We start from the raw sequence: 26086 nt of genomic DNA, 5'->3' as shown, positions 1-26086 counted from the left end.
CCTGCTGCTGCTGCTGCTGTTGCTCCGCGCCGCCCTCGGCCGCCTCGTGCCCGTTCTGGGTGGCGCCCGCCGCCGGCTGCTGCTGCTCCGTCTCGGACATACTGCCTCTCCGCGGCGGCGCCTGCAACACACAGCACGACTCAGCGCCGGCCCTTGCCTTCCCCTTCCCGGCCCGGCCCCTCCTGGCCCCGCGCTCACCTTAAAACCGCCCCAATAAAATCCGGGCCGGCCGGAATCGGATTAAAACCCCCGCGCGGCTGCGTATGTGCTGCGCTTCCCCCCCCCGAGACACGTCTTCTCAGGGCCGCAGCCTCGACGCGTGGCCGCCTTTATAGAGCCGGAGAGCGAGCCACCCGCCAACAACGCGCTCGCTGGTTGGCTCCCGCCGGTTGTCGCTCAAGGGCCGGGCGGTGCCCATTGGTGGGTTCCTGGAGGGGCGGGGCTTGGCCTCATCCTTCTGCCTGGGGCTGGTGGGAGCTTCGCACCTTTTGGGGGTTGTCATGTTGGGGCCTGCTTTTTGTAGGGGTCTGAGCCAGTGCGACCTCCCCCCTTTGCTTTTTTTCACCTATGGAAAAATAATAAGGCCATTTTATTTATTTTATTTTTGCAAAGACCGCTCAGGAAGTTCTCCACTGGGCAGGATGGTTTTCACCCCTTTGGTTTTTGATTTGAAGCTTCTGGGGTTGTCTTCTGAATCAGTGTAGCGTCACCCCAGGAAGGCTCCCAAGGCTCCCAGTTAAGAATCGCCACTCTCAGCACTGTGCTTCGATAGTTGTGGCAGCCGTCAAACGTTGACGGTGTCTTTAGCTTTCAAGGAAAGGGAGCATAGCACGAGAGCCCCGAACCTGAGGGGTTTTGCAGCGTTAAGACTGATGAATGGTATAGCCTTCGCTACGTATGGTTGCTTCAGTGCCCTATTTCTATATGAAAGGAAAGTATGGGGGGTGATGTATGCATTTTATAGTAACCAGAATGATCAAGTCTGCCTTTGAACCTTAGCTTTGTCACCTCAGGTTTTGTTTTGTTTTTTTGTCAACTTGACGTTGCAGAGTAGCTAGAGTTGTGGAAACGGTTGTACCGTAAAGCTTTCGGGGCACTGGATCTTGAGCATAATTAAAAAATTAAGAGAATCTGACTTCCTACTCAAGCTATGCTGTGATGCACAGACCAACGATAATGGGTGGATGTTTCATTGCTCGGTAGCACCCTGGACTGACTTCTTAGAGCAGTGGAGACAGCTGACTGTTATTTAAGCCCCAGCCTTGCAAATTCAGTCAAATGTGTAACTGTGTGTGAGTAATCTTGTTGATTTGGAGGTCTCTCATGGTGGAGAGCTTATTTTCATAGTGTTGTGCTAGTTTAACTAAATAAGTGTAAAAGGTATGCTGGTGTATTTATTTTTTGCTTAAACTGGTTCGTTTATTTTTCTAGATCTGCTAGTTTAGCAACCAGGAGACCTATATATAAGAGACCTATATGTATCAGAACCCTATCCATCTATCTATTCACCAGGAGATCTATAAAATATAGATATAGATAGGCTCCTAGTGAATAGATGGATAGGATTCTGATGTTATCACGTGCGTGTGGGAGTGAGAGCCCTGAACACGTGCCTTTGCCTTAGTCCAACCTGCCCAAGAGTGAATTTGAACCCATTGACATGCAGCCAAGCTTAAAGAGCCCAGAACAGCTCAGGTAATCATGAGCTTCTGCATAATCTGCTGTAGTTAGTATCTCATTCTGCTTTTTTCAGGGGGAGGAGCTTGACTTTGGAGTAAACCCTCCGTGCATGTATCACCACTTCCTTTTTTCCAATCGAGACTACTTGGCATAATGATGAAAGTGACAACTGATTCCTGAGTTTCTTTGTAAGTGTTGCTGAATGGCAAAACCATTTGCCTGCCTGATGTTTTGAGATGTTTCTCTTTAGGGTGCTACACCTACTATTCTAATTTAGGAAGATGTGTTGTCTTGTAGAGCAACCCAACCTGCAATTCAGGCTGCCCTAGGGCAGATCGTCTTTAAAACATTTTTTTTACCTTCCACAAAATTAATTTGTAAAGGTGGCAATGCAGTAAAATCAAGAGGAAAAAATTAGATTGATTTTCTCCTCTTTGTAACAAGAAAAGAGCAGACATTACAGAATAATTTTGTGGTCACGGTAAACAGAAAGTAAAATAGACATGATATGTGGAGTTTAAGGCTTCAGTCCAGTGCTTTTTGAAGTCACTAAAGCAGTTATCTTTCCTGCTTGGTGCAGCGGGCTGGCCCCGATGATCTTCTGAGGTCCCTTCCAGCCTTACAACCTATGGAACGATATGAAACGATAAAGCCATTCTATTGCTTGAGGCCCTGGAGCAGACCTTTTAAGCAAACCTTTGTATTGTTATGAGGTTAGGTGAAAAAATCGGTGCTTCTTATGCTGCAGGAATTCGCTACTTTGAATATGTTTTCTAGCCACACAGTTGTCTTGCTGCTTGTGGTGACTGCTATTTTAAATAGTACAAGCTGAAGTTTATGAGCTTGTGAAATACACCCAACAGCTGTGGGAACTATAATGCTATCTCTGTATATCACTAAATCTTTAGACATAGTGTTTGTTTGTATTTTCTAATTTATTAGTTTTACATTTCCACTTGTCACAAACAGAGACTTAGAACAGTTGAAAACCTTCACAATACAAATACATTGACACCCCTAGGAACAGGCTTGCCCCACTCCTGAATATTATGTTCTATCCACATAGGATATTAATATATTAATATTTCATAGATTTCATAGACATTAGGGCTCCAAGGGACCTCGGGATATCATCGAGTCCAGCCCCCTGCCCAAAGGGCAGGAAGTCAGCTGGGGTCATAGGATCCCAGCAAGATAAGCATCCAATTTACTCTTGAAGGTGTTCAATGTAGGTGCTTGAACCACCTCCGCTGGCAGACTGCTCCAGACCTTGGGGGCTCGGACAGTAAAGAAATTCTTCCTTATGTCCAGCCTGAAACGGTCTTGCAGGAGTTTGTGACCGTTCGACCTCGTCATCCCTTGGGGCGCTCTGGTGAATCCTGTGGTCCCCCTTGATAAACTTATAGGTGGCCATCAGATCACCCCTGAGCCTATGCTTTTCCAGGCTAAAGAGTCCCATGGCTCTCAGCCTATCATCGTAAGATCTGTTTTCCTGACCTCTGATCATGCGCGTGGCTCTCCTCTGGACTCTCTCAAGCTTCTCCACATCATTTTTTAGTTCATATCCAAATAGGTCTCACTTTTCACTTCACTACAAATTCTACAGCCGGCACCTTAAGGTTAAAATTTGAGACAATAGAGAGGCCTTGGACCATGCCCAGGCCAAGAAACTAAGGACTTGTAGGGACTCGGATGAAGAGTATATCCATAAACACGTGTTTATAAAAAACAGACCTAACTGCAAGGCGTGCAGTCGCATCTTGGCAATCCCTGACTGCCTGTGGCAGGTAATGCAAATTAGAACAGCCTCCAGGATAATGGGGACTTGCAGAGTCCTTTTTGGGTCTGACATTTACCACATCACAAACTCCACTGTCATCACCACGGAGGACCTGAATCCATCTTATTTATTATTTGTAACCATCAGACCTCACTGAACAAATTGTTGTAGACAGTCCTTCTGGGTTGCTGGAGCAATTTGATTTTTGGCCTTCAGCCTGTATTCACAACAACCACACCCCCCCTCGTGTGTTGTTTCTTACATAACATACCTACTGTTTGAAAAAAAAGCTCACTATGGTTTCATATGCCAATTGCCAGATCCTGCTAGTTTCATTATTATTATTAACACCAAGTTGAGTTTTATTTCTGTATAGCTCTGGGAGGTCTTGGGCTCAGGTTCGCCACTCTTCTTTTGAGTAAGAGCTGATTGGTTGGTTGCTCCAACCCCTCCTCCACAGTCTTTTAATGCAAGTTTTGGTTGCAACCTCCTTCTCTTACTCGCTTCTCCTCTCCTCTCCTCCAAAAGTCTGGGAACTAACATCCCCTGCCCTGTTTCCCTTTCCTTTCTACTGTTAACTAAACTTGCCCCCAAAAGCCTGGGAGCTAACTTGTCATTCACTGACATCACAGTGTTCACTCTCTCTGGTGTAAACTCCTTTTTCTCCCATTCTGTGTCTGTCTTCCTATTTAGAAGCTCTTCAGGGCAATAACTGTGATTATTCATTCCTTTGGAACATGAGGCCCCATTCTTGGTAGACCTGCAGGTACAGCTTTAATAAATATGTTCAATAATATCACCAGTATGCAAGTTGTTCCATTAATTTACTAGGACTATGCATAGATGAAGGTATTACTGTAAATGGCAAAGTTGGCCTTCTATGGTGCACAGGTTTCAGGTAAAGGAAGACAAGTGATAAAGTAGCAATGATTGTATGACTTCTAATGCTGGCTTCTTTATAAGTTATCCAATCATTGCTACTTTAGCTCTTTTCTTCTTTAGCTGAAATCTGTTACCCAATGTTCTAATTTTGAAAACGGTATTAACAGTGCCAAATATTCAGAGCACATTTCTAGAGGCACAAGTTTATCCACACCCAGTTTCCAGGCATGCAAGTTCCAAGGTTGAGCACATGTAAACTATATCTGTCTCTTTACTTTGAATCCCCTTGCTTTGGCAAATTTAATTTGAAGGGGGATAATGAGTTACATTTACAAATATTTTGGGAGAGCTTTTTCCATACATGAGGGCAGCCCTGGAAAAAGGAGAAAGGTGTTCAAATAGCTGATGTGGGCAAGGGAACCAGGTATCCTGGGATTCAGGAATACCAAGAAGGACCTTGAAATGGGACGTGAGTACCTTATGACTGAGGTGATAAACAAAGAGCCTCTAGCTCAGGGGTGGGCAAAATGCAGCCTGGGGACCGGATGCAGCCCACTAGGCCATTCTATCTGGCCCGTGGGGCCCCTAAAAAATTTTAAAAATTAATATTTAACTGTACCTGGCTGCCTATCGTACGGTCCTTGATAGCTTGCCAAAACTCAGTAAGTGGCCCTCTGCCCAAAATAATTGCCGAAAAGAAAGCTGAAAAGAAAGGTGGGTGACACAGTCAGAGCAATGGGTTAGGAAGATAATTGATGTGCCCACGGTAATTTGAATAGAACTTTTGCCCCACTCATTTATCAAGACTAGAGAAGAGAAAGTGGTAGTATTGAGATACAAGTTCTGGGTGCCGCACTTCAAGAGGGACATGGAGAACCTGGAGAGGGTCCAGAGGAGGCCACTCATATGGCTGGGGGCCTCCGTGGCCAACCCTGTGAGAAGAGGCTGAGGGACCTGAACCTCTTCAGTCTCCGCAAGAGGAGACTAAGGGGTGATCTTGTGGCTGCCTACAACCTTATCACGGGCCAGCAGCAGGGACTTGGAGAAAGTCTGTTCACCAGGGCCCTCCTTGGAGTCACCAGGAACCATGGCCACAAGCTGAGGGAAGATAGGTTATGGTTAGATATTAGGAAGAACTACTTCACTGTAAGAGTGGCCAGAGCCTGGAATAGGCTTCCCAGAGAGGTGGTGCTCTCACCTTCCCTGGAGATCTTCAAGAGGAGACTGGATAAGCACCTGGCTGGGGTCTTATGACCCCTGCCACCCCCAGTGCTCCTTCCTGCTCATGGCAGGGGGTCAGACTTGATGATCTGTCTAGGTCCCTTCCCACTCATTGATTCTATGATTCCAAGTTGGTGAGAGCCCAGACAAGTGTTTTGACTGCATGGATGGAGAGTAAAGGTCCAATCTTAGAGATGTTGCACAGAAGAAAATGTGCAAGACCTAGGTATGGCCTGTGAGACCGAGTAGAGCAAGGGCCAAATTGAAAATGCTGTTGGCGCTATGAGGTGGAGTGAAAAGTAGGGTAATAACAGCATCCAGTGATTGAGAGAGGAGATGGGTGAAGGGCATGGGAGGGAAGATTAAGAGCTTGTTAGCCATGTTGATCTTGGATTGATGGCTAGATCTCCACAAAGGAATGTCAGAGAAGCAGGCCAAAATTTTAGATTTGGCAGAGGGAGAATATCTAAAACAGGGCCATTCAACTGGTAACCTATGGGCCGCATAGTTAATGTGCAGCCCCAGGGCTACCACCTAGCCACTACCCACATTTTCATTCTGGCTGGTGCTGCAGCCTAATTCACCTGCTTGCCCCTGCTTGCTTCCTGCTCCCATCCTAAGGGATGGGGAGATGCTGCCCATGGCACTGGAGAAGACTGTGGCACTGTACAGCAGGAGAGTCTGGAGCCAGGGAGGGAGCTGAGGTGGGATTGCTGCTTGCACATGTGGTGAAGCAGGAGGATGCCAGGGCCCCATATCTCACATCAGTATGGCCCTTGGTACATACAGCTCCTGCTAGTGTGGCCCACGTAGTGTGTGGCCCCTAGCTGTTTGGACAGTGTACAGCCCTGATCTAGAATTTAGACAACTGCTCACAGAGAGAGCTGTTGGCTATTTTAATGGGTGAAGCTACGAAGAGGAGAGGAGAGGAGAAGAAAACCCTTTGTGACCTCACAGAAAGATGTAGGAGAGATGTGGAGGATCCTCCAAACTTCCAAAGGATCAAATTATCAGAAATGGATGAAGAGGACAAAAAGACAGAAGCCAAGGAAGGGCAATATTTCAAGAGCCTGGCTGAAGGTGTTGAATGTGACTGACATGTCAAGGTAAAGACAGAGAAATGTTTCTAAATTTAGAGATGGGAAAAGGGGGTTTCATTTGAACAGAAGGGGTAGAAACCAGGCTGCAGAGGGACTGGGATGGAAGTAAAAGGGAGGCATTCCAAAAAGTAGCCATAAACAAGGGGTTTACTGAGCTGGGGATGGCAAGAGGCATTAGCAGGAGAGGCACCTATGGGCATAAGTGGATTTTTTTTAAGGTGGGAGAGACTTTCACAATGGGGAAGAGCCAGAAGAAAGTGAGACACTGAGAAGAAGAAGGGAGGGGACAAGAGTAGCTTGTGGGAGATCAGGAAATGGAATGGGATTTTTTTTTTATTAATATATTTCATGTTCCAGGTCAAATAATCAGCCAAATTGGTTCCAAATCATATAAATTGAGCAGAACTCAGGTGTTCCAAAAAACAGATCAGCTGAGCAGGCAGAAGTCAATAATTCTAAATGCCATGTATGGTGCTGCAACCAGCACCCTCCACCCCAGGCCCTCACCCTGGGACTTCAGATACTCCCAAATCCATTAGCACGCATCCTACGTGCATACCCAAGCCTGGAGATCTTGGGATTCAGATGCCCCAACTTGATCTTAGCCCATAAGAGGCTGGTCTGAGCCAAAAGGCCAAGAAGGTGATGGAGTGGGATAGGGGTCACAGGTGCAAGTGAAGGGGCTAGGGAAAGTGAGTTGCAGGGAGAGGGAAGGTCATGTATTATTTCAGTAAGAAGGAAATGGTAAGCTGCTGTACAGAAAGAAAAGGGGAAGTGTGAGGACAGAATCAAAAGTACCAAAGAAACCACTAGAATTGTAGGCATGGGAAGTTGAGTTATTCAGCTAAGAGATGGCAGACATGGAGGAGAGAAAAAAAACTATGGAGGAAATCAGTCTGCTGATTTGCACCCAAGCTGCTTTGCATCTTCTGAGTGAACTAAGAGGCAGAGGAAGCTGATGCTGGGGGCACGTCAGGGCTGTGGATCAGCAGGACAGAGAGAAGCAGACAAACAGAAAGGAGGAGGTGGCAGTAACAAGAGGCAAAAGGTGGGGCAGCCTTTTAATTTAGGTAGATTTATGACCAATGAGTCATAAAAATTATTTCAGTGTTTCACCTCCAAAAGTGGGTAGATCTGCCCAGTACACAAGCATGAAGAAATGGTCTGAATATGTAATCCCTAGCACTAGTCACTGTACTTCCTTTAGTTCTTCTTTCACCTGTTATTCCATCACATAAAATGCAATTTGCCTCAGACTTTTTTCAAAAACAGTCAACCAAACCATGCCCAATTAATTTTTCCACATTTGCACAACAGTACACGGCACTGAAATAATACTGGTGGTTAAAAAAGTGTATTTGTCTTTTGTTACCAGAATGCACCTGTAGCCAGAACCCTTCAGTGTGTATATATTCCAAGCAGCTAAAAATAAAGAAGACTACTAAGGCTAGCTAAACCTCTTAACAGATAAGGAAGAGCGGCAAAGGTATGCCCAGAGAAGAATTCAGAACTGCAGCCGACATTCATTATACTGTAATTGTAACTTCAGTGTTTATTCACGGGTCAGACCCTGACCAAAAGTCCTCTGAAGCTAAATGGGAGGTTTTCCACTGAGTTCAGTGGGGTGTGGATCATAGCTGAAGTTACCAAAGAGGTTTTCTCAAGTGCCACAGTGATAATATATACTGATGATGCTAATGTACTATGTTGTAGGGCTAGTTGTTTTTTTTCAAGTAACAGGACGCTTTTGGACATTATTAAAAGTTGCTTATGTAGCAACTGAAAAATATTATTCTTTATTTCCTCGGAGTGTGGGATCACTTCAAATTTGTTAAGTCCATCTTACTAAGACTTGTGAAACCCAGCATGAGAAAGCCCAAAGTAATTGGCTGAATCTTCACTTGCCTGAGCTTTCTGATTGCCAAATGGGGAAACTGAAGTTAGATAACCTCCTCCCTCCAGAAAACTTCTGTAAGCAACAACAGGAGAAGGAAAAATGCCGTCAGAAGCAGATCAATAAACTCATAGGAAGAAAAAGACAGTCGGGGAAGAAAGAATGGGAACCCTCTCAAACAGAAATTCATTTAATAGAGTGATGTAGCCGTGGAAATGTGCATTCACACATTCATAAACATATGCTTACATTGTTAATGCAGCTGTGCTTACAGTTTGAGCATGTGTGCACGCCAGTGGCCAATTCTGCTCCTGTGCATATGTGAGTACCCACTTTGTGCATGCAGCAACAATAACTGGATGGGTAAAAAGAGCTACTGAGTTGTGCAGTTCTTTGAAGGATGGTTTATGACTGCTGCAAACTCAGATTCTGGCTGCTTCATCAATGAAGTCCCTCATTTCAGTGGGGGGTTTTTTAAACTTCAGCCGCAAAGGTAGACTGAATATTATACTTTTGATTCAAATGGATTTAATACTTTATGTGGGACCATTGTTTCAATGTTAATGCTAAATATGTTGGGTTTTTTTGAGAATGTTTAATTCGAAGTTAAAAATCAACCAAAATAGCTTTTTATTCACCCTAATTTCCACAGGCATTAATTGCCTAAATATCTTTAACTATCTGGTTTCTAGCCTTTTACAAGAACCCTTGAGCATGAACAAGTTAGCGAACTAAGGTGAGGATTCTGCAGCCAGAACTCTGTGGCAAATGAGACCTAGTTCTCATGTGGTCGACAAGAAATGTAGCAGCAGATTTCAGCATTTAAAAAAAAATAATAAAATAGCTTGCATGGAGTGTAATAGAAGACGAGTAAATGCATTCAATCCAGGATTCCACTTTATGTTTTAATGTTATCATTTTATACAGTCCTAAAACATTTGGCGTGTCACAAAACCACGTACTGCACATGTACCACTCCCCTGGAGTTGGCAGGTTGCATAGGCCTAGGGACAGGAAATACCTTGCGCAGCCTGCCACAGGAAGAGAAGAGAAGTACAGTATATACATAAGTAAGCAGTTCAGGCTGGAAACTGAAACTGGTGGAAAACTTTCTGCCTCTCTGTTACCTTTCAAGGGCCAGGTTCAGATCTCCCTGCTTGCCCTGGTGAACTATGTGATTATGCTCCATGCAGTCAGTGACTTTAAGGCGCTAGGAAGGGGTCTCATAATGCTTATACCTGAAAAGGGAGCAGCTTAGCAGGTTTTTTTCGATCCGTTTTAAGAACCCATTCCTGTAAAAAGCGAAACAAACCCTTGCTTGCCTAGGCATTGCGGATGAGCTGGGCTGGGTGGCAGACACACTGCAGGCACCTCACGGCCATTTTGACATTTTATTTTCCAGGGACAACAAAAGCTGCAGGGTCTGGCTGACTTTTGCGGAGCAACGGTGACATCTCGTGGTCTAACAGGAGACAGTATCCATACGGTAGGCAAGGCTGAGGGATGGAAAGGCTATGTCGTTAGAATTGCCATTTCCTGGGTCGGACCATAAGTTCATTTTGGCAAGTCCCCTGTACCTAGTGGCAGAGAGCGGATGCTGACAGGGAGAGAGAACAGGGTCTGACCAGGGGTTTTCCCCACGGTTCCTCTCTCACTTGCAGCCTCCAGCATTTAAGGTCCAAGAAGTTCTGGTTCAGAGACTGTCTCCCTAACTCCCGTGCTCAATAGCTACCGATGCCTGTCCTTTAAGACAAAGATTCTCAACCTTTTTTTGTACGAGGACTCATTTGTAAACCTCGAAGGCCAGTCCCAACCCAGCGCCCCTCACTCTGGATCCACTGGTCTTGGCCCCCGCCAGTATGCGGGGAAGGGAGTATGTATGAGGTATGCGGGGCTCAAGCAGCCCTTTGTAGGCTGAAACTCTGGCAGCCTGCAAAGTCAATTTACCACATTTTTCTTCTTTTTAAAGGAGAAACCATTTTTCAAGCCTGTTGATCCACTTTTAAAAAACCCTTTCATGCATTCTTGCAGCCGACTTTTGGGTGAGGACCCACAGGTGGAGAAACACAGCTTGAAGGCACCCGCCCCAACTCCGTGTGTTTCTCAGCCCCCATTCATTTTGATCCTTCCTGCTTCACCTCCCGTGTTTCAGCCTGCTGACGTTTCTTCAGGCCACTGCCCATTTTGCTGCGTGATGAGATGGTTAAATCTGCTAAGACTCAGAAAGGGGAGCCCACGCTCTACACGAAGTGGCCTGGAAGCTTCCCGCAGCTGAGAACGGTCAGCTCTGTACCTAGACTCTTGGGCAAACTTTTAGTATCAGGCCCTGCTTTGCCACAGATAACGATCGTACTATTGGGACAACGGGGGAAAAATACCATTTTCAAGCCCCCTTTTATGTGGCCTCTTTCAGGCCCACGCCGGTGTCTGGCCCGGGGACAGTGCCCTTGCATCTGCCCTGGCGCGTCTGGTCTCAGCGCTTGCCTGTAGCACAGACAGCGCAAGGGCTGCACCACCCTCCTCCTGCCTCCCCCCTTGAATGAAAAATGAACAAAAGGAAGTTTTGTTTCACTACACCGTGCAATAAAAAGGTGGAAATCATCGCTGCTGAGTGTGGGACACTTCCCCCCCAAAAAGGATTGGACGCAGGCTGGCAGGAAAGGGGCATCAGTGATTTTGTTTGTTTGTTTTTTAATTTATTGAGTTCATTTTTCCCCAGTGATCAGTCGCTGTGCAGCATCAACACCGAAACTGCCGGAGGCTGCGCCTGCGAGGAGCGGGGCAGGCAGCTCAGCGCTGCACCCGCACCCGCCAGCTGCCCCGCCCCCTCCGCGCGCTGAGGGGGGGCGGCTTGGAACGTCCCGCGCCGGCCGCCGTAGAGGGCGGGGCCTCGGGCCGGTATCGCGTCGCTTAGCAACCGCGGGGCGCTGCTGAGGGCGGGTGCGTGAGGCCGGGAGTGGGGGTATGTTTTGTGCGTAATTAATACTATTAATTAAATTATTAATGAATCGTGTATCAATTTAATATAGTCATTATTTTAATTCATCCTGGCCCTGCCTGGCTTAGCAAAAACCCTCCACACCAGCGCGGGTCTGTGGCTCCGCAGGCACCCCGGGGTGGGGAGGACCGGGTTTGACCAGACCTCCATGCGCTGCTCCGGGTTTTATTTTTGGCGTGGAGGTCAAAACAAAAATCCCACCCCTACTTTGCTCCCCTGCAGCGCAGAGAACAGCTGAACGTGCGGGGCGTGACAGTGCAGCAAATACGCCTCACCGCCGTGGTCATCTGGACGCGGCCTCGGACTTCACCGGGTCCCTCGTGCTGCTTGGCACTCAGCCTTGTTCTTTAGACAGGGGTGCACGCTGCTTCTCCGATTTCCCCTGGACCAGTTGCCGACCAAATATTATGAACCTGAATTTATTTTGCAGGATTGAGCCCAATTTTATTTTGCATTGTTTTAGCTCTAAAACTAGTAAGATGACCCCCATTAAGGAAGATTGTGTTAGAGCTGTGCTACAAAGTTAAGTTACAGCTAGATAGAAACCAGCTCTGGAGTTGTTACATGTTTTCAAGCACTAACTTTATAGCTGGTAGGCTTTTTAAATTTTTTTTTATAGCTCAATAATCGTTTTTAATCACATGATAATGACTTTGCCCATGTGGGCTCTGCTACGCTGTACATACATCGCACAACCATGCAATACATTTTGACTACTAAATTGATTGCGTGATTGTGTGATACATGTACCATGTGGCAGGGGCATTCGTGTTTTAGGGCTTGATTTTGCCCTCTGCCATTGCCCCTCAGCACACATGTGCATTATTATAGTCCTCCAAAATTTTCCCAGCTTATCTGGAAGGGCTGCAATGAGCCTGTGTCTTTTCGTCCATGAGATAGCACCGTCTGATATTTTTTTCAGAAGATTTTTGTGTCTGGCCCTTGCTGTGTGTGATGGCAGCACTCGCTCCCTCTCATATTCTCTGAGCAACGTGTCAAAGCAGGTTGTGATATTGGTACGTAAAGAACTGCAGGTTCAGCTAACAAGAAACTAAGTTTAAGGGCTTATATGAAGGGCTTATCTGCGCAGGGAACTTACTGTATAATAAGCTAGGACATACATTTGTAGCATGCTGGCAGCTCCGTACTAAATCCTTGTTTGGACACTCTTTGAAAGTAAACTAAACTACTTGCCCCTTGGTGGTCATTATATCTGCACAGAGTTAGTGAGAGTTGCTGATGACACCTTAATTTACACCCTGTGTAGACAAGCCCCAACTATGATTACACACTCTCTTTGCAGTAAGAGACAAGCAGAGATGCAGATGTTAATGCCCGAACCTCAGATTTATGTAGAGAGAACTCTGGCCCTCATCAAACCTGACGTCATTGACAAAGAAGAAGAAATAGAAGAAATAATCCTCAGATCAGGATTTACCATTGTTCAGGTAATAGTTCCTGCATGGAGAACGGTCCAGTGTATTGTCAGTATTGATGTGAAGTGTCAGAAAAAGTGACCTAAAAATAGCAGATTGTACGCACAAATGCACCCTGATGCTCCATGTTTATCGTCCCTGTGGTTTTTATAGAAAATGTTCCTAGTTCACAAATCAAACGCAGAATTTTGTGCCACCATAGCAAACAAAACTTAATATCTGAAAATCGGTTTGCATGCTTTAATTATACATCACCTGCCACCAGCAGCAAAACAAAAGATCCAAATATAAATGAGCTAGTAATTTTGCTTCTGCTGTGTGAAGTAGAACAGAATGTATGATGTAACTGTGATTTTATTAATTGACTTGATGACTGCAGGCAAACATTGGTTTTATCAATAGATTTAACTCTGATTTAGTAACAAGGAAGTGCAGGTATGTTTTTTGTTTCAAGCAACTATTTAGATGGAGCCCCTTTTTAAAGATTACAGTAGCTAATGTGCATTTGCCAACATTTTTTAATTTCATTAATTGGCAGTGAGTTTTTCACTTATGTCTGTGACTTTGCCTACTTGCATGTTTAAATATCCCAACTTTTCTGATCAGCACACCTCACAATTTTGTAAGTGTGTTTTCTAAAAAAAAGTTTTAAATCAGCGTTGTTGCCCTCGTTCATCTCGGTTCCAGATCAGAATTGAATTGCATACTTTAGCTGTAGTAATTTTTTCATGCACAGCGCTCTGTGCAATAATAAAGAGACACCATTTGGACAGCGAGAACTTGGATCTTTCTCTGAAGCCTCAGGTCCTCAGTGTTGCTGCTTACAGCTCTGAGGTGCATTGTGCACCTGGAGCTATTGCAAAATTCCTCCAGCACCTGGAACTTCCTGGTGTCACCTTCCAAATCATCCCTACTACAACTCTTCTTCCAGCCTACAGGGGAATTGCAGGTTGTTGCCTTCCCGGTGTCTGGTTCATGCTGCTTGAGGCTCTCATGTGTAGTCTTCAGAAGAAACTGTGTTAAAAGGGAATGTGTATTTTTACTATGAATTGAAAATATATTCCCCAAGCTATGATCTGCAGTTTATACCTTCCCCCTCTACAAAACAAAAGCATGTAAATCAGCTTCATCACTAAAAGGTAAGAAGCCTCCCAGCAGTTCACCAGGAGCACCAAAGTTTGCTCTGATATGATCCAGGAGCATTCTGCACAGGTGTTGTCCTTCTCTGCCAAAAGTTGCAAAGCACATAGCCACCGGCTGCATTAAAGGGAGGGAGGTAAAGAAGCATTTCTTTACTGTCCAGGCCCCCAAGACCTGGACCAGACTCCTCACAAAGGTGGTGCACGCACCTACTCCAGATACTCAAGAAATATTTGGATGTTTATCCTAGCTGACTTCCTGCCCCTTGGGCAGGGGTCTGGACTCGATGATCTTCCGAGGTCCCTTCCAGCCCTGATGTCTATGAAATCTATGAAAGAGTAACTCTGGCTGCTCTGTTGTCTTTCTCCCCACACACTCACACGGTGTTGGAGTCTGCAGGAAGCAGAATAAAATCAGAATTGTTTTTCTTGGAGCTTAAGTCAGTGCTGTCCCAAGAGCTGCAGTGAGGGAAGAGTAGGAATCAACTTCAACAGGACACACAGACACAGACACCGCCCCCTCCCATCTCCCGTGCCCCCCCAGATCTTTCCTAAAGCACTGAGGGCCGTCCATTGTCCTCTGAAATAACAAATTGAACACTCAGGCTGTAAAGGTTAGCTGTCACTGGTCTGCTTTCTTGAGTCATTATTGGATTTCAGTAATAGGCCACTAGATGCCACTCTTTCATAGCTATTACATATTCTTTTCTCACGGGGAAACAGCCTAACAGTCAAGTACTTTTTTTTTTTGTTTGGACTGTTCAGCTATTAAAAGGGTTGGTTTCAAGCACAAGATTGTGTTCTATGCAAATCTATAAGAGCCTTTAAGTAAGGACTTGAAATCTTCATTTCACCTTAGGTTTGCCTCCCCCCTCAACTATACTCGAACATCTGTGAGTTTTCCGTTTCAGTATCTCATGAAAATATTTTTCCTTCAAAATGTTTAATATACATGTAGTGCATCAGACAACACAAAGCTAAAATTGAAGAGCTGGAAAGGCAAGGAGATCCTTAGAGCTACCTGTGATGTGCCCACTGACATCAGTATTGAAGTTAACAGGCACTGTTTGTTCCATATCTCATAGGATCAGACTAAAAAAATGTACATTTTCTTCTTATTTATTGTGCTTCCTCCCTGTAATGGTTACTTTATCCCCACTGATAATCTGTGAACCTATTGCCTTAGCCCTTGGTACCTTCAAGCTGGATAATTATGTTGAAAAATGTGTACTTTGAATGAAACATGAAACATGGAACAGTTGTATAGTTAGTGGCCTGCAATTAAGGGAAAAGTGCAGAAAAAATTATTGTGGTAGCTGAACAATTAAACCATAAACCACAGCTAATGCAATCAGCTTCTCATATGCAGTCTAATCAGTATTATGTATTAGATTTTTAAAAAATGCTATACTGTGTTTATGGATAGACAAGTGATTATTCCCATAACCAGTTCTTGCATGCATTCAAATGTGTGTCTGCCTAATTTTCTGGCAAAAAATAAGGCTTTTTTCTTGCTGTTAAGACTGTAGAATCAATACACTTCTGCGAAAATGAACCGGGTTCTGCTCTAGCTACATAACATCAACAGAATTAGCACCTAACTTCCAGCTACAGAATATTATTACTGCATGAGCCGGAAAGAGCAGAGCTCGGCTATCAGAGCCCAGGGTGAGTCTGCAGTTTTTACTTCTACGCCTCTCAGACCTGATGTCCGGGCTACTAAAGATTTGTTGCAGAGCAGCTGAAGGTGTGACTCTAGCATAGCTAGTGATACCTGTGTTAGCTTTTACCCTATAACTAAAGAAGCAGCAGCATAGATTGTAGCAGGTGCTATACAGGGCTTGCCTGGGGTACTGAGCAGGTACTTGAGTCACTGCCCTTTGCTGAAGTCCATGCTGCTGCATTTCACTGCTGTTGGTACCTTTGTTAGCTAGCTTAAAGCTAGCACTGGTATCCATGCTCTTGCTGCCATCACACCTCTAGTTATTTTATAGACATATCCTAAGAGACAAACATGAGATCCTGCAATGCTTCTCTGTCACTTTTCTGAGTCCTTTAGTACAGACAGTAACTGAATTGGTTAGAGAGTGATGCTAATAATGCCAGGCTCACAGGTTGGATCCCTGTTTGAAGCTTTCCTGCCTCAGAAGGCGGGGTTGAACTCACTAGATGACCCCTTGAGGTCATCCTTTCCAGCCCTACTTGTCTATGAACTCTATGATTAAATCAATATTCTAATACTAGGAACTGGAGTAATGAGAGTAAGTACTGGAAGAAGCACAAATTTTGCACTTTTGCATTTTTTATTAAATATTGCTGTTTTTTCATTTTATATTTTATAGAAACGAAAGCTCCAACTCAGCCCAGAACAATGTAGCAACTTTTACGCAGACCAATATGGAAAAATGTTTTTTCCTAATTTAACAGCATATATGAGTTCTGGACCTTTAGTTGCTATGGTTCTTGCCAGACATTGTGCAATCTCCTACTGGAAGGAGCTAATTGGGCCATCAAACAGCATAAAAGCTAAGGAAACACACCCTGACAGGTAACTCAATACAGAATAGAGCCTCTTTTGAATCTTGGCTTCACTGTAGTCAATGAAAGGGTTTGCCATTAACTTCTCTGGGTCAGAATTTCATTGTTTTTGTACAAAAAGCATATGGATTTGGGATAATTCATTTTCAGTTTGAGATAATGGTGTGATACAGATTTTTTTCACCTGTATTTTTAAATGTACAACATGTAGTCTGTCACAGAAAATTGTTGGTTCATATACAGTACTGAAGTATAAGCTGCCTAATGGTTCTATAACAGAAAAAAAATAAAAGAAGAAAACTATGAATTTTGGTAATTACATGCTATGTATTGTATTTATTACAATCCGAGTGATAATGTAGACACTTGGAAGAGATTTACAATTGCTAGCCAAATGCTTTTCTCTCTTGTGTTAGTTTAAGAGCAATCTATGGGACAGATGATCTGAGGAATGCGGTTCATGGCAGTCTCAGATTCTCCTCAGCAGAAAGAGAAATTCGGTTCATGTTTCCTGAAGGTAAAATGCTATTGATTGTAGACTGTAAATAATAAGTGTTCTTGGGCAGGATATGGTTCTTCTCTCCATTCCTACTTGTCTCCAGCCAAACGTTTAGGATGGGGACTAGTTTAGTTGGAAACATTTTTATCGTTTAAAAACATGTCTCAAAACCTAGTGTGGATCTTTAAGTCAAAAGGTTGTTAGAATATCTTCCTCCTGGAAACAATGGATTTTTCTTCTTCAGAATACCAAGTAAACCTTTACATCTCCTTTACCTTTTGCAGTCTTTTAAGGTAACTGAGAATCTCCCTTCTCCAAAAGGTAACAGAGTATTCATTGAAGATGTTGCCCCCGATGAGTCCCCTTCCCCTGATAAATAGCCAGTGAAGTGTGTATGGCTGCAAGAAACAGTTCTATTTCTTCTTCCTCCAGTCACCTGTAAGAATAACTTTTCCCTGGTGCAACCACCCATATCAGTGCAAAATCACAGCAGAATTAGTGCACAGGAGCTACATCCCTTCCAGAATAATTTTTGGGAGCGACACATTGCAGTTGTTCTGAACTGTGGTGAGCATCCTGTAGAGAAGCCATACTAAGGGTTATTTATAATAAGATAGAAAGAACACATATCCACCATATATCAAACATTTGAAGGAATATCATTTAACACTGTAAGCTTCTGTGTGACTCCAGACCTGCACAGCTAACTACCACTTTCTATATTGTTTATAACAATTAAACTTTTTCCAGTGATTTTGGAACCAATTCAAGTTGGACAAGCAGCTAAGGATTACCTGAACCTCTACGTAAATCCAACATTACTAGCTGGCCTCACTGCCCTTTGTAAGCATAAACCAGCGGATCCCTTGGTAGGTACTGTGTGTCATACAGCCTTCTTGCTTGGTACAGTAGTATGCTTATTCTGTGGTGCCTGATGGTATTTCTAGCAAAGTCGTCTTCTGGTATGATTAAAAGGCAATCTGAGCTACACAGATTTAGATCTGCAGATCTAACTTGAATAATATTTGAGCTACAAAAATTGAGTACCAGCTCTCTTTTTTTGCCTGTTGTACTAAACATTAAATGAAATAATGTCTGAGGTAACAACTTTGTAGGGAGTTGCTATGAAAACTGTTTCTAACAATGAAAGCAGCTATTGGAGAGCCTTGCATGTACAACTGCTAGAAAGCAGAGGTAAGTAGCAGCTGTGATATGTTGTCAGATATCTGACTTGCCTGTATTTACTGTTGCTGAGAAGAATCTGAAAGAAAGCATCTCTGGTACCACTGTGTAGCAAGTGAAATTAAATGCTTTCTGAGAGACTGCTAAAGCATGCCATAGGCATTGAAGCTTTGGTACCTTTTTAAAACTGTTCTTAACATAGAAAGACTACATTTTTATACTTGTTGCAATTAGTGATATCAAATTAATTGCTTATCTTAAGTAGAGCCAGAGCCTCTCTTGGTTATATGTGGGTATATCTGCATTAGTTAGCATCTGACTTGACTGTTAAGCTGTCCTCCAGTGATATTATCTACATTCCCTTTGGGTAAAATATATGCTGAATAACTTGGCTGGCTCTAAAAAACCTTCCTACATTTTCTTGTGAATCTAGTCACCTTTAATGATGTATTGAACCTATTATAAAGGCCAGATTCATTAAATGAGCTTTTAGATCCATTATAATTACTCCCTTTGACTCGTATTCCATTTATGCCAATGGAAAGTCTCTTGTTGACTCAACAGGTTTTGTTTCAGCCCCTAAAACCTTTCCATTTCTCCCAGACTGAAAAACTGTGAAGACTTCCTTGTCTCCTAACAACACATTTTTTTCCTAAGTTAAAGTTAAACCAATTTAGATGAGGAATAAGATGAAGACTTTTAACAGGATGGATAATTAGCCAGTGAAACAATTTATGCCAGGTTCTCTATCACTGACGATTTTAAAATCAAGATTGGCTATTTTTCCAGGAGTTATAGTCAGATTCTAACAAATGAATTTGGGAAAATCCTCTAGCTTTTATTATAGAAAAGGTCAGATTAGGTCACAATGGTTATGTTTGGCCTTATAATAATCTTGTCTGTACGTCTGCTGTCACTGTTCTCTTCACGTGGACTCTGGCTCTCCTGAAATATTTATTCTTTCGTCACTTCTGTAAAATTCTATACTTAAAGCTTTCCTCCCAGTTGTACTATTTTGATCACACATTTCAACGTTGTCATCACTATTCAAATCTCTAGTTGTTTCAGTTAGTGCTTGCCCTATAACTAACAAGGACTCTTGGCATTCTACTTGTCTGAAACTAGATGCAAACCAGTCTTTTAGTATTTGACACTAAATGCTGCCTATGTTTCCCTTCTGTTGCTATAATTTCTCCCCTTCCTAGCACACTAAGTACTTGACTAGCACTTATCACTTTACATCCACAGGTTAAGGATGAACACATCTGTGAATTAAGACAGGGTTATAAACTCCTTTTTAGAAATAGTGAATTTGAGACAGAGAGGTGAACTTGCCTCAGGCCAGAGTGAGAGTATAGATGGGATTAGAATTTGGGTATTCCTGTTGCCTGCAGTTTTGCTAAAATACCATTACAGTTTTTTAGAAAAGGTACATGATGGGATGCTTAAATACAAGAATGTCACATTTGTAAGGACATTCGTAAACTATTTGAAGACAATTACAGTGTAAGAGGTTGTGATGCTTTGATATGGAGGGCCCAGTTTATTAGAATAGCTGGTAATGTTAGTAGAGTGGACATAATAATAATTGACTTCTGTATGCACTTGGGTCTGTTTTCTGTGTAGCTCCATTTTCTAAATACAATCCTCCTTATTATTATTAGTATTAAGTTAGGGCTGAAGTGCCCCTATACAAATGCATATGTAGACATAGTCCTTGATGTGAAAATTTATCCCCTAGAATTCAGTTTTAGCAGCTCAGTACTCAAGAACAACACTGATGGAGGAGAACGTAGTAAACGAAGTTCACTTGAAGGGCTTACAATGAACGCAGATACACAGTTTTGAGTCCTTTTAAGACGGTCTCTGTACCAAAAGGTTCAATTTACATTGGAATGAAAAGGATTTAAATGCTTTCTTTTATAAGGATATGACCTTACAGATGTTCGTTTCCTTCTGCAGATTTGGCTCGCTGATTGGTTGATTGAACATAATCCCAATAAACCCAGACTACAGCATGATGTGACTGTGGAAGAACCGTAAGGATGCACGTTCAACAGAAACATTGTCAAACACCATTATTTTATTATGATTTTTGTGTGTCCTTTGCATCATTAATATTACATGGAACAAATGCTGGTGTTATAATATCACCATGTATGTATACTGTCTGGTAATCACTGGATAGACTAAACTGGTAATTGCTGCTTGTAGCCTTGATCTTTTAATTCCTAAATGTTACACGATACTTACTGGGTTAGATAAGAGACAGATTTTGTTATATTTCCTTTTTCTCCCTTTGCTTAGTTGTCCAGAGAGAGGGAAATGTTTACCACTATACATTCAGAGCAATTTCACTGTTCCACGTAGGTTGAAGAACTCACACAGTTCTTTCCAAAGAACACACTACACTCATACAATTGTGAAATCAAGTCTTGCACTTCAGTACCTGCTTAACAGCCATTTGCCTCAACATAAAGTCAAGTGCCTAGATGCACTCCCCAAAACAATTACTATATGCCATTTAGCACAGTGATTTGATCAGCAATTATAGGTTGCAAGCTCAGTCTTGATGAAATAATATGATTCACTTGTGTCTGATAGGGCTTGTCAAATATTCATTGGAGGAAAGAAGTTCAAATCAGCTTTCAGGACTAGGTGGCTAATGGTCCAGCGATTATAAATTAAAATCCAAAGATTTCATTAAGTCAGAAGTAAGCATTACCATCATAGTACAACTCATCCAAAAAGGAGCGTTAAACTTTAATATCCTACCCCTTAGTGAGGAGGGGGGGTTTTTGGGGGGTGGGGAGGGGACTTTTTGCTTTCATTTATGTTAAAGATGTATTCTGGGTCCTAATTTTGTCCATGTTATGGCTCTGTTTTTAAAGAACTTTATTTTTTCCCCAAACGGTGATGGGTTATTACAAATGGGAGTAAGCTATGCCATGTTGTTCCAAGTGCACTAATACTCCACTACTGCATTTTTCTCAGGAAGAGCCTGTTTCAGACTATTGCGGTGGCGTGCTTTTCTTCAAACTCTGTCTCCTGTGGTTTGCATAGACCGAGCATAGCGGTTACCAGGTTTTTTTTTAAATGCTGCTATGTTCGATCACTGTTGGTAATGATCTGCTGCAGCATTTAGTTAGTTGGTAGGGATGGGATTGAACTGATTTAAAGGAGTTTGTCATTCATGTTCAGAATATAAAGTATTTCCTGTTAAGTATTTTCTTCCATCTACTGACGTACCCAAACTTTGATATGCTTGGGACATACCAACCACATGACTGTTTAAAAATAAAGTGAAACAACCACAAGTTAATTGTTTTCTTCTTCCTTCACTGGTATGCAACAGAATTGCCGACTCGGAGCGTCCAAAAAAGAGTCAGACCCCAACATTCATAAGAGAGGCTTAAAAATAACTATAAAAAAAAAAATGGTTCTTGCTTGCATTTTCTCACATGAGATATCACTTTTTAAATCTTTTCCCCAATATTTTTGTAGAGAAAAGAAAGAAAAAAGCATTTTTTCCCTCCTGAACTCAAGCTTGAGAGCACCAAATATCATGAAAATTGGCAACAATTCTGCAATAATTCATCTTGTACATTAATAGTTATCTCTGCTTTCTTATGTGGTCTCCTTGTTATGTGCCATCACTTTACATTTTTCTTCTTTTACTTCCTGCTCCAGCAATAAAAGACTTAATGACATCTGGCTTTGGAAATTCCAAGAACCAAAATCCATTGAATTTCAGCATAGTTTTTCCTGTATTGTGTAAATCATTTTGTATGAAGAGCAAGTGCATTTACATGGATAATAAACACCACCTTTTCACTATTGATCCTGTGATTGATTCAAGTCTGTTATTGATCTTATTCAGGAGTCCCATTCTTTAGGACTGCTTTTGCTGCTTTTTTGTAATCCATGCAAGACATAGGTTGTTCCAGTTATTACACAGATGTGTTTATTATAAGCGTATTTCAGTTCTTTTTTGTGATCTCTGCTGGTTCCTCAGCCTACTAGCAGTCAGTGTCAGTGCAAACCTCTACTGCAGTGACTGACACTTTCTCTCATTTTCCTACCATATATCTGTAGAAGGTAAAGCTGATGGAGACAGAGGCTAGTTCTGAAATCTGATGCAGCAGGTTATTCATTGGATTGGTAAAGAAGATTGCCGACCAACAGGCTTTATCTTAGCTTCCTGAACACAGCTGAAAAAGTTCTCATCTTCATCCCATACATGGGTTGTTACATGGTGTGCTGTCCCTTCACAGACACGCTTAAGCCCAGAACACCTCTGATCTAGTTAGCAGCTTTGAAGACCAGAAACTAGTTCTCTGAAGGTCACCCCACTGCAGGCTGGAGGAAGGTGCTTAGTAAAGTGAGACTCAGAGGGGGGGAAAAAAGGGAGTTCACGGCCAGTCCTCCATGGGAGCCAGACAGCTGGGTGCAGGGTTAAGGTACAAGCTCTCAGGTGGTGTGGGGGTGAAGCAAAAGACTTTAAAGCAAGGCAGTGTAGCCTGCAGCCCTGGAAACCTGTGCTACATGGTGGTTAGGGTAGGGTCAGATGGCTGGATCCTCTCCTGGTGAGAGGACCTGTATTCCTCCCCTGTGCCTAGTGGGGTGAGGACCCTTACAATCAAGGCACAGGAAGTGGGCCAAAAAACTGTGGCCTTAGGAAGGTAAAACTGAGGGCTGGGAAGATAGAGAGGCCCTCCTGAGAGCTGTGACCTAGCAAAAGAGGCTGTCTACAAGAACTGTGCTTTATACTTTATCTGGATTTTGATGTAGACTTTTACTTGTCTCAGACTTTTGCTTGACCAGAGGCTGAACAATACCATTGACTTTGTTGAAGCCCAGCACCCCAAGAGCGAGAAGGAACTGAGGCATGACTGACCTGACAGCAGAGAGGTAAGCCAGCCTTGTTTCATGCTCCCTCTGAGGCCAAGGGGCATAGGGGTCTTTCTTTATCCTTTTGAAATAGTGACCGTAGGGATTTAGTTCCATTTCCCAACCCACGTGCAGGACTAGAGCTCATGAACACCTTCTGTAGGGCAAGTAGGTTAACCTGATGCCTGTAACCTTGCTTTTCTGGGCAGAGAGAATTGGTTCTTGTAGAACTTTTTTCCCCGGTGAATCCCCGGTGAAGCAGTTCTTTATCTCTACCAACTGTGAGGACCTAGGGACAACCCCTGACAAGTCATTGCATTGATAATGAAGTGATTATGTTATCAAACAGCACTGTAAGCAATCTCCTACATCTCAGTCTTGCATTAGAATGGCTGAGCAGACACAGAAGGGTTTTGGTTGGTTTGAACTCTCTTAACCTGAGCAGTCAGGTCAAGATAAGTCCTCTCATTCTCTAAATGACCTGAAGTCTTCTGTGGCCAGAGACTAGTCTCTGGGAATAGAAACTTCTTTGCACTTGCTTGATTGCTAAGGGAAATGTTTGAATGTAAAGGACAATACAGAACAGGTGAAACCTAGCTGATGTGGTTTTTCTTCCCTGGCCTGTTTTGCACTACCTGTAATGAAACACACTTGGCTTGGTGGCCCCGGTGGCAAGGCTCTAAGTAAAGAGCAGCAGGAAATGAGTAATTCCACACATCAACAATGAGCGGGTTCTTCTTTTTCCCTCTATCTCTGACCTACATCCACTATTGGTGTCTGGAACCCAGAAAGCTCTTAAACTCTAGGGACTTGGCAAGCTAGGGGTTAGTGTGTCAGCAGCATGATTGATGGATACCTTTAGCCTCCTGGAGAGGATGCCTACCAAATTGTTATGCCACCTCCTGCCAGCTGATTATGGAGGGACATGGCTCCATGGCTCAGGGGAAAGCCTATTGTTGGTCTTCCCAATCAGAAGTGAGACCCTGGTACCATGCTGAGCAGCCAGTTGGGGAGCAGAGCTGCTTGCTGACAAATGGGTGAAGGATGCTGTAATAATGATAACCCTGGAGGATCCAGAATCTCCTGACATCACATGTGTTGCGCGGCTCAGCAAAGGTGAAGTTACTGAATGAAGCATGTTGCACAATCTACCAGAAGGATGTGTTTGTATCATTTTGTGCTGGATTGTCTTCCTCCCTTTCCCCAAATAATTTTAAAGCCTGATCTGAGCAAGTTATGAGCTAAAACTGGATAGTCCATTCTCATCGTAATGTGCAGCACTACAGTGGAACCTGACTGCAAAAGTTGAACTGGGGGTCTGACATGTCTCTCTGTAACTGTCCATCACGTATATTGGTTTGGTTTTATTTGCTGGGGTCTGACAGCCAAACTATGATGTGTTTGAAGGGTTGTTTTCTATAATGGCTTGTATATAGTTAGAAATTCAGATTGCATGATCCCTTTTCTCTTGGTAGTGAGCAATTGTTCAGGCATGGTTAATGGAATTTGCATATGTTCCGGCTTGATTTGGTTTTTAAATCCCTTGATTTTGGTAAACAAGGTTCTTTGGGTGAATCTGATATCTTTTATTAGACCAACTTAAATAGTTGGAAAACAATTATTAAACAAGCTTTCGGGTTCAAAAACCCTTCGTCAAGCTAAGGAAGTTTCAGCAGTTGGTGTGTGCTCTTCCTGGATGGAATGATTTTGGTAAAGCACTTTACAAACTACCTGTATCTCTGCAATCTCATTTATACTCAGTACCTCTAAGTCCTCATTTCCTTTGAAAGGTGGCAGGGTTTTTTTCTGTGGCATTTCGAGGAGCTGTACTAATGATCAGGTTTGGAAATTCTGCATTTCCAAAAGCCCCATCTTATTGGTATGCTGGCCAGCATTTCTTATCTCCTTCAGGTGTTGTAAAAGCCACTTCTTTCTGAGCGGTATTTCTGGGACAGCATGAATGACAGGGATGTTTTGAATTGATTTAGTTTCTGTGTGAGATTTCTCTCCATGTGAGAGAATTCCCAGGAGTCTTTAACATATGCATGTGGATAAATCTCCTGCAGGCACCATAGAGTGGTTTGCCATGGACCCCTATAAAGCAGTCATTACAGACTGATGTTTAAACTTCTGAGATTAGCACAGTGTCTCAATTGCACTTACTTATTTTTATAATGTGTCATTTAGCAAACAAACTGTGAAAAGCTGTGGGCATGGCAAAGACTGCTGAAAAGCATTGGGTCCTTTCAGTTGCCCTAGTATAAATCTATTGCCTTCACCAAAGAAAGAAAGTGATATCTGCTCAGCTGGTATACTAGTAACTAGTATCTGAAATGTATTGGCTCTCTGACATGTCCACAAGGAAGACTCAGAACAAATCACAAAGACACTTGTGGACCCAGAGGGACAGATTTCCATCTCCAGCTTCCTCTGTGCAAAAATGAAGTTTATTTCCTAACTATGGAGACTTTTTACCATCTTTAATTTTCCCTGAGCCTGATGAAGGGCATTTGAGCCCAAAAGCTTGCAGAAAAAAGTAATTTTCTTGCGATGTCCTAGTTGGTCTAATAAAAGGTATCATCTCTGAACCAAGAGTTCTAGATTCTTGCATTTCACAAGGAAGCCGGCATTCTCAATTCCCACTGAAATCAATGGGTGTTGCCTGTTGCTCATATTGAACAGTATCATTTTTGTGTGCATCTCACGGCACGCGCAACTTTGATGAAGGCTTGGGCTCAATTCTGCAGTGTCACTGGCCACTTTTACTTGGACTAGGAAGTCTCCTCAGGTCTACTTGGTTTCAGACCAGTTTCTTTGTGATGGATCCAGTCAGCCTTGAAGTCTTTC

The 26086-nt window shown here is 43.1% G+C and overlaps 1 protein-coding gene and 1 long non-coding RNA gene across 4 annotated transcripts; both read left to right on the top strand.

Annotated features, from left to right (window-relative positions):
- The first annotated feature begins 5720 nt into the window (after positions 1-5720).
- On the top strand, positions 5721-10796 carry LOC109310128. Its single transcript, XR_002101143.1, has 3 exons — positions 5721-6669; positions 9960-10043; positions 10589-10796. It is a non-coding gene; the product is annotated as an uncharacterized LOC109310128 (long non-coding RNA).
- Positions 10797-11088: 292 nt separating this feature from the next.
- Positions 11089-21665, top strand: NME5 (NME/NM23 family member 5). 3 transcript variants are annotated; one of them, XM_019535170.1, is made up of 6 exons: positions 11089-11227; positions 12859-13003; positions 16473-16678; positions 17085-17185; positions 17918-18036; positions 20312-21665. In XM_019535170.1, the coding sequence occupies exons 2-6, from the start codon at positions 12875-12877 to the stop codon at positions 20390-20392; spliced, it is 636 nt and encodes a 211-aa protein (XP_019390715.1). In that variant the 5' UTR covers positions 11089-11227; positions 12859-12874; the 3' UTR covers positions 20393-21665. The 3 variants fall into 3 exon arrangements, with proteins under 3 accessions (XP_019390715.1, XP_019390713.1, XP_019390714.1); XM_019535168.1 differs by lacking the exon at positions 11089-11227 and adding an exon at positions 11415-11497; XM_019535169.1 differs by lacking the exon at positions 11089-11227 and adding an exon at positions 12201-12571.
- Positions 21666-26086: the final 4421 nt, after the last annotated feature.

This window comes from Crocodylus porosus, unplaced genomic scaffold (genome assembly GCF_001723895.1).
Source record: "Crocodylus porosus isolate Cpor-Errol unplaced genomic scaffold, CroPor_comp1, whole genome shotgun sequence".
In the NCBI taxonomy this organism is placed as follows: Eukaryota; Metazoa; Chordata; order Crocodylia; family Crocodylidae; genus Crocodylus; species Crocodylus porosus.
Note: the sequence above shows the minus strand (reverse complement) of the source record. Positions and strands in the feature narration are given on the sequence as shown.

Excerpts from the sequence above, each read along its gene's own strand:
- NME5 (XM_019535170.1), top strand. The coding sequence starts at position 12,875 with ATGCAGATGTTAATGCCCGAACCTCAGATTTATGTAGAGAGAACTCTG. Across the intron at positions 16,679-17,084 it reads AAGGAAACACACCCTGACAG|TTTAAGAGCAATCTATGGGA; the intron begins GTAACTCAATAC and ends CTCTTGTGTTAG. Across the intron at positions 18,037-20,311 it reads ATAAACCAGCGGATCCCTTG|ATTTGGCTCGCTGATTGGTT; the intron begins GTAGGTACTGTG and ends TTCCTTCTGCAG.